Genomic DNA, 14,478 nt, shown 5'->3' with positions numbered 1-14,478 from the left:
TAACTCTCTGATGTTTTAACGAGACTGGCACAACTCTTTGTAAGTTCCAAACTTCTCCCATAATGCCATCTGCTTGTAATACACATTAAGCTGGGGCTCAAATCTCTGATTGTGTGCTGTGTCAGTCTTTTGGCAGTCTACCATAAGCCTAGCACACTGACAACAGGGCCCTTGACTGCTTTGTGACCTTGTCCCTCACACCAGATCTCGCATCATCCCCTCCAGCTGCACCTCTCGGTTCCCCCCAGGGGACCAGATTCCCACCTTTCCGAGCAGAATTAACGCTCTCTCATAACAGCACTAAATAAACTGTCTGGCTGTTAACAACCCAGTGGGAACCGCTGCCCTCCCCACAAACACTTTCCCAGGGACGTGTGATCTCCGACTCCCAACCCTTCCCCCCACAGCTCCCCTCAAGCAACACAGGAGACGTCAAGACTTCACACTTTCAAGCAGAAATGCTTATATAGTGACACGTTTTATTGGACAACATAAATATTTCTCTACGGATTTGGTTCAACATGAATGTTTTATATCAGATTGAAAGCTGTCAAGCTAATAATTATTTCCAAATAGTTTTAGTGCCATTTAGCCACTAATTGACCCCCGCGGCAATGTTTTTGTATCCTCTGGCACAAAAAGGTTGCTGTATATGGCTCCTTTTGCGGGCATTTCTCTTAAAGTGGAATTTTTGCTGTAAATTGCCCAAAAGGGAGGTGGGGGTGGGGAGTTAAGGTATGATTCACTAAATATAAAAGTAACTATTGAGATCAGATTGTCTCTATGTGAGCATTAAGGAACGGCACAACGTCTGGTCCATGGCGCCAGCGAGTTACTGGGAAACAGCAAAATGGACCCTGATGGGTCTAAATTTATATGTAAAGAGAAACAAACCAACAGAGGTGTCCTGATGGGGTGTATTGAGGTGAGAGAGACATTGTAGACATAGATGCCAGAGATCGGAAAAAGAGTCATGTGGGATACACATCGAGCTAACATACAGATATGAATGAAAGTTTCCCCCTATTTGAAGGGTACAAGCTCTCATTTACATACCTCATGGATAATTGTTGGGAAACATTGGTGCCCTTTTTTGCTCTCAGCATATAATGGAAAAAGACACCTGACCTGACCTGTCGGGATTCCCGAGCTTTGTTTCCTTCATCTCGGTCCGCTGCCCTCTGTTGTCCCCCACATTGGGTTTTGCAGGTTTCCCAGAATGGCTCAGTGATATAATCTCCCTAATCCTATTTAAGTCCCATTAGGACACATATGTCATGTTGGACACTGTTCACACCAGGGTGTCTGGCAGACAGCGGTAACACCCCATCCTACCACTTTGTTCTCAGCGGCGCTGGTTGGTCTTCTGATCCGGCTTGGATTGGGTTAACCAGGTTGTCATTCTGGCTGAGGGCTTAGCCATGCCCTCTGTCTTTAAATTGTCCTGTGTGACTATGGGTGTCGCCGACTATAGCTCTTGCCTTGTGCTAGCGATACCGGTCTGGAGTGGTGGTCTAAGGAGCATACTGTTTCTGGTGTAGTATATTCCGTTGTTGCCATTTTGCCTCCCTGTGTTGTATTTTTTGGTTGCCCTTGCACATTATTGTATTCTCCTGTGTGTACGCGGTGTGGTGCGTTTCTTTTATCCCTGTCCATACTTATTTGTGGGGTCTGGTGTTTGGTCTCCTCACTGTGTGGAGGGTGGTGGGTTCAGCTTAGGGCTGGACAGGAGATAAGGACAGGGTGGAGTCCCAGGCAGGCACACCTTCAGTGTAAACCCTGGGTTGAGGGACAGACAGGGTTTCCCCTAGTCTGAGGGACACCGCAGGGGCCCCGGGGTTTTAGCCTATAGTTACCTAGGCTTCCCATGACAACATACCTGTGTTTTAGGATTGATACTCAAGCTTTCTTTGGTTTACTCCACCTTCAGTGCAACACCGTGCTTTAACTTGGTCCAATTTTTGCTGGGTTCAACTTGATCTGTCCTGCTGCTCACAAGATTCTTGAGTGGGTCAAGTCCTCCCTTCCTTCATACCTTCCTGCTTGCTGCACCAATGCTTGGGGTCGGTGTTCCCACCTGGATGTGAGGCTTACAGGATCCACCTCACCAGATGAGCCCAACAAGTACATTGCCGTAGGCCTCATACAGAAGGTTTATGTTCTTACTATGGACAAGTAGGCACTCCTTATTTTTTTGTATGGTGCTCAGTGGTGCACTACGTTGTGAAGTTGTTCCTCAATAAAACTTGTAGAAGAATCCCATGCACCACTACTGGATCTCTGTGCTTACTTGGTTCAGCTTCAAACCAGTTCAGTCAGAGATTTGTATTAAAAAATGATACGCACCAGAATCTCAAGAAAACTTAAATGTTTGGGCGAGATATGGCTTTTATGAAGCACAAAAATAAAATAAAAGGTAAAATACTATATTTTATTTTGTTTGTTATTTTTGTGCTTGATGAAGGCCATATGTTGCCATATCATTGCAATGCATTTTTAACTATTTCCAGACTGCCCATAGTCTAAAACCATCCAGGCAGTCCGAGTTCTACGCTCTCTCTTCAGTGATGTTCTAAAATTTCACTACATACATGGGGTAAGAAAGTATTTAGTCAGCCACCAATTTTGTCTTCCTTTATCTTATTATTGCTCCCACAGTTAATTTCATCACACCAAGCTGCTTGCCTATTGCAGATTCAATCTTCCCAGCCTGGTGCAGGGCTATAATTTTGTTTCTGGTGTCCTTCTCTTTGGTCTTCACCATAGTGGAGTTTGGAGTGTGACTGTTTGAGGTTGTGGACAGGTGTCTTTTATACTGATAACAAGTTCTAACAGGTGCCAATACTACAGGTAATGAGTGGAGGACAGAGGAGCCTCTTAAAGAAGAAGTTACAGGTCTGTGAGAGTCAGAAATCTTGTATGTTTTTAGGTAACCAAATGCTTATTTTCCACCATAATTTGCAAAATAAATCTTGCCAAACCAGACAAGATGATTTTCTGGATTTGTTTTATCATTTTGACTCTCATAGTTGTGGTCTACCTATGATGTCAATTACAGGCCGCTCTCATCTTTTTAAGTGGGAGAACTTGCACAATTGGTGGCTGACTAAATACTTGTTTTCCCCACTGTAGTAAAGAAGCTGCAGAAGCACAGAGGTTTGCATGTAAGTCAGATACAGCCGGACTCCTTATATAAAAAGGCAGAAGGAGTTTATTACTGTCTCTGCCTTCATCGCTGTGTACACACAGCTGAAAAAGTACTGTGTATACACTATAGGAAGTGCGGACAGCACTATCATATCCTATGGATATGATAATTAAGTGATCGCTGGGTGTAGGGCCGGAGCATAATCTGCTTGGTTCTAGGAGATCCAGTCAACTCTGCTATGGAGCCTGGAGGCTTAATTTTCACTTTAACTGGGGCTAACATACCAGCCCCACTTACAGGAAAAATTAGATAAAAAAAAAAATTAAAAAATTAAATGTTGAAATTCCCCCCCCCTCCAAATTTTTATTACTTTATGGGGGCACGATGGGGAAAAAAATAAATGGAAAACATGTAAAACGCAGACAAAAAAATACAAAAGTCAATCCATATCGCTGGTACTAGTCCCTCTCCCACTGAAAATAAAAACGTCCAATATATGAAAATGATTATTGCAGAAAAGGAAACACATTTTTAAATTTATTTTAGTGGTGCTTTGTGGTAAAAAAAAAAAAAAAAAAAGAGGAAATGTAAAAAACAGACATGCATCTCCATTATTTTCCCACAAATATCACCCAATAACTTCAAACATTTTTTACCACTTAACGAGTGCCGTAAAAGCAAAACCCCCCAAAAAACTATGGCGGAATTGCTTTTTTTCACCATTTTGGCACAACTGCATTTTTTTCCTATTTTTCCGTACATTTCATGGTAAAGTAAGTGGTTTCATTCAAAACTACAGCTTGACCCATAAAAATCAAGCTCTTGTATGGCTATATTGACAGACAAATAAAGTCACAGTTGTTGGAAGAAGGGGAATAACAAAAAAAAAGAACATGCAAAAACGGAAAATTACTCTAATGGGGTTAAAGAAATCTCCATATGCCACTATATAAAATGTAAGACCTGCTGATATACAGTAGTGCCCCATAAAAATATTGTCCTCTTTAAAGCTTAGACAGAACCATAATATGGCCATACACATGAGCCCGTACTGTCATTTACTGTCAGAACATCTACAGAGAAGCCTGAAGATTATAAGGAGAAGAATCTAGTGCAGATAATCTAAATCACTAAAGACAAATCCTGCCACAGAACTACCACCAGTGAATAGAAAACTCTTTGTAGAAGAGTGCTAAAAGAGGAAGGAACTCTAATATTGGGATACAAGTGGGTATAAGTATTTACTATGATTGCTCACTTGGTGGTTATTGCTCACCTGGCAGGTGAACCTTTTGCTTTGCCCAGCTATAGATCTGGATGAGCAGCATGACCCTAATATATTTGTTCAGCAAGGTACAGCAGAGTAGGGTAAGCCGGATGGCACATGGAACTGCAGACTTGAATATGCAGGTTGGCACCTGGAGCAATGTGAACAGTGGAGTTGGATAGGTTAATTGGCACCTGTAGTGGCATGGAACAGTGGAGAATGCAGAACTGAATATCCTTGAAGGCACATGGAACAGTGGAGCTAGATATGATAGAGAGCACGTGGAACAGAGGAGTTGAAAATCCTGGATGGCACATGAAACAATCGAGTCTGAAGGCAGACACTTAGGAACAGTCGAGTTGAGTGTGTGGACAGGCGCCCTGGAAAAGCATAGCTTGAGTTTATCAGGAAAGATACTTTGAGAGATATGTAGAAGACTGAGTTTGCCTTGTGGTAAACTGGGTTCAGGGATGTGGTAGGCAGCAAGGATGCTGAACTACCTGAATACTCAGGCCATGTACTGATTGAGCTGGCTTAAAAAGGCCCAGGGGAGTGACATCAAAGGCGTGTTCCGAGCTACCATGACAACATGATAAGTGCTTTAGAGTAGTGGAGGTCAGCCACCAGGGAATGAGGGAGCAGAGCGTGGACAAAAGTTTTTGTTGTGTTTTTTTAATTGAAAGATAACATGTTCTTTTACTCTGTATTTGACATGAACAGTCAGTATTTAATCCAGATATATAGCAAAGCTGTATACAACTGTGTGCATATCACTGCTTTTGCAAATGCCCCTTGGGAAAAGCAACATTTTACAGGAACAGTTCTGGTACACATGGTACAAGGTTGCTAGAGTATATTACACTCGTCTCAAATAAACCTGCCTGTCTGATCATTCTAAAGGCCCTTATCGTTTTTTCCTGTCTATTTCATGTCACATACTGTACACAATTATGTCTCATTTCTCTTAGGGTGTGTGCACACGTTGCAGATTCGTGTGCGGATTTTTCCTGCAGAATCTGCAAAATCCACAGGTCAAAATACCCACGCTTTTAGACTATGAGCACACGTCTGGAATTCCCGCAGAAATTTCCGCGGGAATTCCATGCCACGGGAAATATGCGAGAAATCCGCATTGTAAACTTCCGCATATTTCCCATGGAAAAACTAGCGTTTTGCAAGCATAATTAGCTTGCAGAATGCTAGCGTTTTCCAAGCGATCTGTAGCATCGGTACCCAGAGCCTGGAGGAGAATCTCCTCTCCTCCAGACTGTGGGTGCCATCTGCAAATTTTCCGCATGCGGAAAGTAAGCGAAACAATGCATTCCTATGTGTGCAGATTTTCCCGCGATTCCGCACAAAGAATGAACATGCTGCATATTTTTCCGCGATGCAATTCCGGAATGCCATAGGATTGCATGGGATGCTTTTTTTTTTTGAGTTTTCGCTGCAAAATTGTGCTTTTAAAAACGCAGCAAAAGCGCAAAAAAAGCGCTACGTGTGCACACAGCCTTACTGGGGATTTCCTGCAGATTTTCTGCGGTTTTTATGCGGATTTGCCCTGCGTTTTTACACCTGCGGATTCCTATAATGGAATGGGTTTGAAAGCGCTGTGGAATCCACACAAAGAATTGACATTCTGCGGAAAATAAACCGCTGCGTTTCCGCACTGATTTTTCCTCAGTATGTGCACAGCGTTTTTTTTCCCATAGGATAACATAGTACTGTACATCACTAGCGAATCTGCCGTGGATCCACAGGGCCAAATCTGCTGCGGATCCGCACACGAATCCGCAACGTGTGCACATACCCTAAAGCCTAAACATCCGTTTCCTTGTCTCAGTCATTTCAGTCCTTCAAATCTTTGCTTAACCTGTTTAATTCCCTTCATTTTCAGTGATTGAAGTGGATTACATAGGGAAAACAACTTTGTATTTAATAGTTTTCATCAGTCTATTGTATGCACAACATTGTCTTCATACATTGTAGGAAAGAAAACCGGCAAAATGTGCATCATAGAACATAGCGTAAGTTGAGTGTTAAAAGAAAAATATATAACCTACATTGGAAGAAAATACGAATAATATTTCCAAATTTTCAACAACAAATGCCACGGAATACAATATGAATATAGACCAAATAATATATTACAAGAAAAAGCAAAAACAATAAATATATATTCCAAAACTGAATTTTATTAATGAAAAAAATTAAATAAAAGACATGATAAATATTAAAAATGAGAGGAACTAGCTAAGCCATGAATGTATTAATCTAAATTAAATATCAAAATAATTAAATGGAGTCCTTGCGAACAATGCAATTGATTAAAAAAGGGGGAGGGGCAGAATAAAAATGTGCTGGCAGTAAAGTAATAACCCTTTTAAATACAATCAGTATTATAAAAAAATAGACACACTAAATATTGTAGCAAATCACCGATTTAAATCGGTGATTTGCTACAATATTTAGTGTGTACCATATCTACAATTTACAAATATAAAACATACCCTTTATTTATTAAAAGGTTATAAATCAGGTCAATTTCAGAATTCTTCTTAAAAAAAAAAAATATATATGTTTGACTCAAGTCTTAATTTTGTCTGCATTTCAAAGAGGGAAAGGTTTCCCCCTAACAGGTTACGTACTAGTGTCTCCCTGCTTGGCTGCGGAGGTTGGCACCCTTAACCTGCGCAGTGGCGCCCCCGCTCATTGTCGACTAACCCTCCCTCACCCTAAATGGCCCTATTTAAAGGATAGAGGGAATAGGAAAATGGAATAGTATGTGTCATATGGTTCATAGAGTTTGGGTAATATGGTATGTCTGATATATCATATGGTAAGTGAACTATATCAGACAAAAAAGCACCATATGTTGCAAACAACAGACAAAAAGGAAAATCACTCAAGTGTGCAGTTATACTGAAAAGAATACATACACTTCTTACTCCCAATGAATATAGGAGTTTGTTTTTAGGTTCAACGGTGTCGAAAATAATGATAAACTGTATAAATATAAAGATTTTGTCTCATTGTTCACTATATATTGATGCTATAATTATCCTCAATTTCAGTATACTACAACCCCAAACATTTTAGAGGTATAGGCAGGATGTCCTGATATCAGGATCTATTATTGCACATTTTCCCAAAAGCAATAAATAAAATATTCAAGTTCATACATCAAAGAATGTGGTCATATTCACACCAGATATTTGTGCACATAAGCAGCCAAAGATGCATATCCTCAATGTGTTTACCCGCCAGTCGGTTCGTCAGGAGAACATATTAGATTATCCCTCACATTAGAAGGAAAAGCATACCCCTTGGATCCTGGTCAGACACCTCTCACACAGCCAAACCAGATCTCACACTTTGCGCTGACGAGGGGCAATAGCCCCGAAACAGTGTCTGCAAATTGAGATTCTGGTTCGGCTTTTATCCTAAGTCAAGTGAGAAGGCTTATTAAAGGGTCGACATTGACTTTCAGGATTGCTACTTCCTATAGGTGGCGCTAGAGTTCTAGTCCTCTTCCTCTCTGAAGAGACAATTTGCATTTTTCCCAGAGGAGCATTGAGGCTTAAAAGTCTCCTTATCTAGGCACACATGACATGCCACTCTCCGCATGGAGATACAATACCCCTTGGATCCCGTTGTTTCACAAGTAAAATAGATGCTCAAATGCTGATCGTAGGTCATCTAGCGTCTGCCATTTTTAATATTTTATTATCGTATGTATTTTTGTGTCTTTTTTTTATTGTAGCCTTTTTCATTAATAAAATTATTTTTTGAAATATATAGTTATTGTTTTTACCTTTTCTTGAAACATATTTTTTGGTGACAAAATCAATAATTATCTGAAGAGGTTCATATCCAATGATATGAGATGGAGGCTTCATACAATTTTTTCTATATAGTATGTTTTCTTTTTATCCTTAACATATTTTATTAAACATTACAGCTGGAAAAACGTGAGATGCAAAGATCAGGAGAAAGCGAAGCCATGCTGGATTTAAAACATCGCTTCCAAGAGGAGGAGATGGCATATAAACGTAAATTATCTGCTTACCAAGAGGGGCAGCAGCGCCAGGCCCAGTTGGTGCAAAGATTACAGAATAAGGTGAGTTACACTGTGTATACCATATTTTTCGGATTATAAGATGCTCTTCTTTCCCCCAAATTTGGGGGGGGGGGATGTGGGTGATTCTTATAATGCGGATATACCTTACCGGCCATGGTGAAGCAGGGTCCCAGGGTCGCTGCTGAAGGAGGCAAGAGTGGCGCGTTGCTGCAGGCCGCAGGCTGGGATGAGGGGGTGTTCCGATATGCACCGCTGCTGGTGAAAACGGCTGCGGTGCTCTTCGGTGCCGGGGGGGGCTCCCCCGGCATTTTGTGAAAGCCCGGAGGCTCGCCCCCCCCCGCATATCCATCACTGCGATGCGGTGGCCTGGCCGCTAGGGCGGCGCATGCTCAGATTGAGATCTCGGCCCCCCACACCACAGAGCACTGCAGCCATTTTCACCCGCAGCAGAACACCCCCTCATCCCAGCCTGCAGCAATGCGCTACTCTTGCGTCCTCCATCAGCGACTGTGGGACCCTGCTTCACAGCAGCCACCACCCCCAGTAACCAATAAGATGCAGGGATTATAAGAGGCACCACCATTTTATTACAAAAAGTTTTTTTTCCTATTTTTCTCCAAAATTTTGGGTGCGTATTATAATCCAGTGGCATGTAAAAGTTTGGGCACCCCTGGTCAAAATTACTCTTGTGAACAGTTAAGCAAGTTGAAGATGAAATGGTCTCTAAAAGTCCTAAAGTTAAAGATGACAAATTTCGTTTGTATTTTAGGTCAAACAATAATATAAAAAAAACTTCCTTCTCACCCCTCAATGGGGGTGGTCTTTGTTGTCCTTTCTCATTCTTGGGTCTTCTACCAGAGGCCTGGGAGTTTGAGGGTTCTACGCAGGATCTTGGTTGTTCCCAGCATTGCACTTTTCTGGACAGAACTCAGATGTTGCTCCTGGGATCTGTTGTAGCCATTCTTCCAATTTAGGAGTCACTGTTCCAAGTGCTCCTATCACCACTGGAATCACTGTTGCCTTCACCTTCCACATTTTCTACAGTTCTCCTTTGAGGCGCTGGTATTTCTCCAGATTCTCATATTCCTTTTTCCTGATGTTGCTGTCACTTGGCACTGCCACATCTATTATCATTGCTGTCTTCTGATCCTTGTCTACTATGACAATGTCTGGTTGGTTAGCCAACACCTGCTTATCTGTCTGGAACTTGAAGTCCCACAGGATTTTAGCCCTTTCATTCTCCACCACTTTTTCTGGGGTCACCCACCTGGACTTTGGGGGGCTTAGCCCATATGCTACACAGATGTTCCTGTATACAATTCCCGCTACTTGGTTGTGGCGTTCAGTAAACGCTGCTCCTGCTTGCATTTTGCATCCTGCCACTATGTGTTGGACTGTTTCTGAGGTTTCTTCGCATAGTCTGCATCTTGGGTCTTGTCTTGTTTGGTAGATTCCTGCTTCTTTGGATCTTGAACTTAGTGCTTGCTCTTGTGCCGCTATGATTACTGCCTCTGTGCTGTCTTGGAGTCCAGCTTTCTCCAGCCATTGGTAGGATTTCTCCATGTCAGCCACTTCCATTATCTGTCGGTGATACATCCCATGCAGCGGCTTGTCTTGCCATGGCACTTCCTGTTCTTCCTTCCAGATCTGTTATTGTTGCTGCCTTAGGCTTTCTCTCAGCATCTCATCTTTTGGCGCCATTCTTCTGATGTATTCCTGGATACTCCTTGTTTCATCCATGATGGTGGCTTGGATGCTTATCAAGCCTCGACCACCCTCCTTTCTGTTGGTATACAATCTTTCGGTGCTAGACTAAGGGTGGAGACCTCCATGCATTTTGAGGAGCTTTCGTGTCTTCACATCTGCAGCTTCCATCTCTTCTTTTGGCCAGCACACTATGCCAGCAGGGTCAGGGCTGTGGAGTCGGAGTCGGAGTCGTGGAGTCGGTGCTCATTTTGGTGGAGTCGGAATAAAATGGACTGACTCGACTCCTAAAATATAGAATAAATTGGGTACAGTAGTTCAATGCAGAATGTGCTGAATATTTTTTCATAGGAATTTGGGAAAGTTATGAAATGTCCTATAAATGGCTGTTCTATTCCTGATTTAAGGCTACATTCACACACAGCGTTTTTGCTGCGTTTTTTGAGGATACTGTTTTCAGCTGCAAAAGCCGATCAGCTTTTTAAAAAACCGCATCACCTGAAAGGTTTTTGAGCTCATCGATAATGTTTTCAATAGCAAAAGCAGATTAGAAATCTGCTCAATCTATCCATTGGTGTTTCTCTGGAAAGAGAAAGTATTAGAAAATTAGTGATTGAAAAAGCCCTTAAACAAAAGGAAGATCTTAAAAAGACTCTCAAAAGACGCTTCATGTTTCTTAAAATGGATGCCTGCACACGTCACAGAGAGAACTATTTTGCCATCAATATTCGATATGTTTGTGACAACAAAGAAATTGTTACCAAGACACTGGCAGTAAAAGATACTAAAGCTCATCACAGCAGCCAGTTTCTCCAGGCTTTAGTGGAAAAAGTTCTGCAAGATTACGAATTCAAAAAAGAACAGGTTCTTGCTATTGTAACGGACAATGCTTCAAACATGATAAGTACAATTAAACTGATGAATGAGAGTAATGAACAACAACCAGAAGAAAATTTAGGATTCAGTATGCTGGAGATGGAAGGCCACAGTGCTGTTCATGTAACTGAGGAACAAACAGATATTACAACAGAAGAACAGAAAACTATACTGTAGAAATAGATGATCTTGTTGAGGCTGCTTCAAAACACTTTCATATTCATCACATGCGCTGTGTTGTGCACACGTTGCAGCTGGCAATAAGAGATAGTCTGCAAGAGGGACATGCTGGAAATCTGACTGGAAAAGTGAGGACATTGATTATTGCCGCCAGAACCCCTAAAATTGATTCCATCTTGAAGAGACGCGCTGGGAAAGGGGCAATTGTCGATCAAGCCACTGGGTGGGGCAGCACTTATTTAATGATTGAGCGATTGCTTGAACTAAAACTGTTTCTTATAGATGTGGTGAACCCTCAGGTAACCCTAAATGAAGCTCAATGGACACAGGTGGCTGAATTGAAGGAATTGCTTAATCACCCATTTACCGGTGACTAAAAAATTACAAGCTGAGGATTTAACTCCTGGCATTTTCATAAGGGAGTGGAAGAACTTGCTATTTTGCCTGTCCCAAAGAGGAGGTTTAATCGCAGATGGCATATCTGCTTCAATGAAACGGAGAGAGACACAGCTACTGGAAAATAAAAATTTTCTGGCAGCTGTTTATGTGGACCCAAGTCATCATATATACTGCTTGATGATCAACGGCTTACTAAAGGAAAAGAAGCTCTGACTGAGGTAGCAGTTAGGATAAGTGGCCTACAGGAGGACTGCCAGGCGCAAGAGGATTTGGGTCCTGATAGTGCTACTGCTGCCATATCTTCATCCTCATCAGATGAGGAGTTTGACTTTGACAAGTATTTGGATGACATGGAGCAGGCAAAGCGTTGCCGCAAGGAAAAAGATTTCACTCCGTCTCCAATAGCAAGCAGATTGACCATATTTCAGCAAAATGTTTCACTTGCTCTCAAAGAAATAGAAAAATTCAACCGTTCATCAAAACTGACTGTGCATGAGGCAAGTCCTTTATACCCGGAAATTGTTAGAGATGTTGCCCATGTGGTTACGGCTTTGCCTCCAACCCAAGTTAGTGTAGAGAGGTTGTTCTCTAGCCTTAAAATTATTAGGTCAGATTTGAGGTCATCTATGAAGGAGGATCTCATGGAGGCAATTCTATTTCTTAGAACAAATTCATAGACTGCACAAATGTTATTTAGTATGTTTTTGTTGAAAACTTTTTTTTTGCCACTTACATAGTTTATTACATAGTGTGTGTGTGTGTGTGTGTGTGTGTGTGTGTGTATATATATATATATATATCACACACACACACACAATATATATATATACACAGAATATGTAATCAGTATTACATAGTGTATTACATATTTACAATTTTACATATTTTTGTGTTCTAAAGTTGTATTCCAATAAATATATATTGTGTTCTATTTAAATATCTTGTTTAAGTAGCATAAAAATGATTAAATGTCTGATGTTCACATTGTACTACAATAAATTTTTCACTTAAATATAAGCAATATATGTGGGAGTCGGAGTCGTGGAGACGGAGTCGGAGTCGGTGTAAGGGAAATTGAGGAGTCGGAGTCGCAGATTTGGCTTACCGACTCTACAGCCCTGAGCAGGGTATCTGATAACTGGCAGGGCATATGTATTGATGGCATGGATTTTATTCTTCCCATTGAGCTGGCTCTTCAGGTCCTGTCTTACCCTTTGATGATATTTGGATGTTGCTGCTTTCCTAGCCTCCTCATCATGGTTACCGTATCCCTGTGGGATGCCGAGGTACTTGTAGCATGTCTGTACATCTGCTATATGCCCTGCTGGTATTCCACTCCATCGGTCTTGACTACCTTGCCTCTATTACCAACCTGCTGCACTTCTCCAGTCCAAAGGACATCCTAATGTCTTCACTGTATATCCTTGTCAGGTGGATCAGTGAATCGGTGTCTCGTTCGTTTTTCGTATACAGCTTGATGTCATCCATGTAGAGGAGGTTGCTGATGGTGCTTCCACCCTTGAACTTGTATCCATAGCCAGACTCTATAATTATCTGACTGAGGGGGTTCAAGCCTTTGCCTAACAGCAATGGGGACAGTGCATCACCTTGGTATATGCCGTATTTGATGGTCACTTGTGCTAGTTGTATGAATTGACTTTCAATGTTGTTCTCCATAGCCCCATTGAGTTTCTGAGGAAGGTTCTTAATTTACTGTTGACATTGTAGAGAGCCAAGCATTCACAGATCCATGTGTGTGGCATTGAGTCATAGGCTTTCCTGTAGTCAATCCAGGATGTGCTTAGATTGGTCTGTCTGGATCTTGAGTGTTGAGCGACTGCTCTAGCTACTAGGAGCTGGTGCTTAGAGCCTCTGGTGTCGGTCCCAATGCCTTTCTGAGCTGGATTCATGTACTCGTTCATATGGTTCTGTAGCTTGGTGGCTATGATGCCTGACAGGAGTTTTCATGTTGTTGTAAGGCAGGTTATTGGGCGGTAGTTGGATGGAACTGTTCCTTTATGATGATCCTTCATGATCAGCACTGTTCTACCTTGTGTTAGCCAAGCTGGATGGTGGCCTTCTTCTAGCAGTTGGTTCATCTGCTTTGTCATGCGTTCATGCACAGCTGTTAATTTCTGTAGCCAATAGGTGTGGATCATGTGTGGTCCAGGTGCTGTCCAGCTCTTCATGTTCTTGACCTGATGTTGGATCTCTGCTTCTGTAATGGTGACTGGTTCTTGCTCTAGGTGGTTGCTGTGTTTCATTATCAGGTCTTGCAGCCACATTGCACTGGTGTTGTGTGTTTTTTCCTTCTCCCATATGTCCCCCCCCAGTATTGTTCAGTCTCTGCTATTGGTGGAGTTGCTGCTTTTGTGCTGTTGTACTGTAGTTGGGAGTACACTTTGGATGGTTCTTTGGAGAACAGGGCATTTATCTTCTTGGCCTCAGCTTCTCTAGTGTATCTCCCTAGTCTTGCAGCGAGTACTGGGAACCTTTGCTTAGCAGTCTCTAGGGCTTCAGCTGGGGTCATGTCTTTGTACTTGTCCAGCTTGGTCTTATTCTTGATCTTTACAATGTATTTCTGTTGGCTGGTTGACTTCCATTCATGTCACCTTGATTTTTGTCTCCAGCCTTCTTTTCCAAGGGGGGCAAATACCCCTGTTGTTCTTGCTTGTTGTATAACCAAGCATTTCCATGATTCAAGCATTTGCATGATTCAAGCATTCAAGAAGATGCCAATGCAGTGCTTGCATCGATACCAACCTCCACTATATATATATATATATATATATATATATATATATATACACACACAATGCTCAAAAA

At 41.8% G+C, this 14,478-nt stretch overlaps 1 protein-coding gene across 2 annotated transcripts in view; it reads left to right on the top strand.

The window, feature by feature from the left end:
* The window catches only part of CROCC2 (ciliary rootlet coiled-coil, rootletin family member 2), a 274,079-nt gene that overhangs the window by 63,897 nt on the left and 195,704 nt on the right, over positions 1–14,478 (top strand). For both annotated transcript variants that reach the window (XM_073581213.1, XM_073581212.1), the window contains exon 4: positions 8,374–8,532. In XM_073581213.1, the coding sequence (XP_073437314.1) occupies positions 8,374–8,532 (159 nt within the window). The remainder of the gene's footprint in view (positions 1–8,373; positions 8,533–14,478) is intronic.

Source organism: Dendrobates tinctorius, unplaced genomic scaffold (genome assembly GCF_039654945.1).
Source record: "Dendrobates tinctorius isolate UK_male_01 unplaced genomic scaffold, ASM3965494v1 ptg000069l, whole genome shotgun sequence".
NCBI classification, from domain to species: Eukaryota; Metazoa; Chordata; class Amphibia; order Anura; family Dendrobatidae; genus Dendrobates; species Dendrobates tinctorius.
The sequence above is the reverse complement of the archived record's forward strand: the minus strand, read 5'-3'. Positions and strand labels throughout refer to the sequence as shown.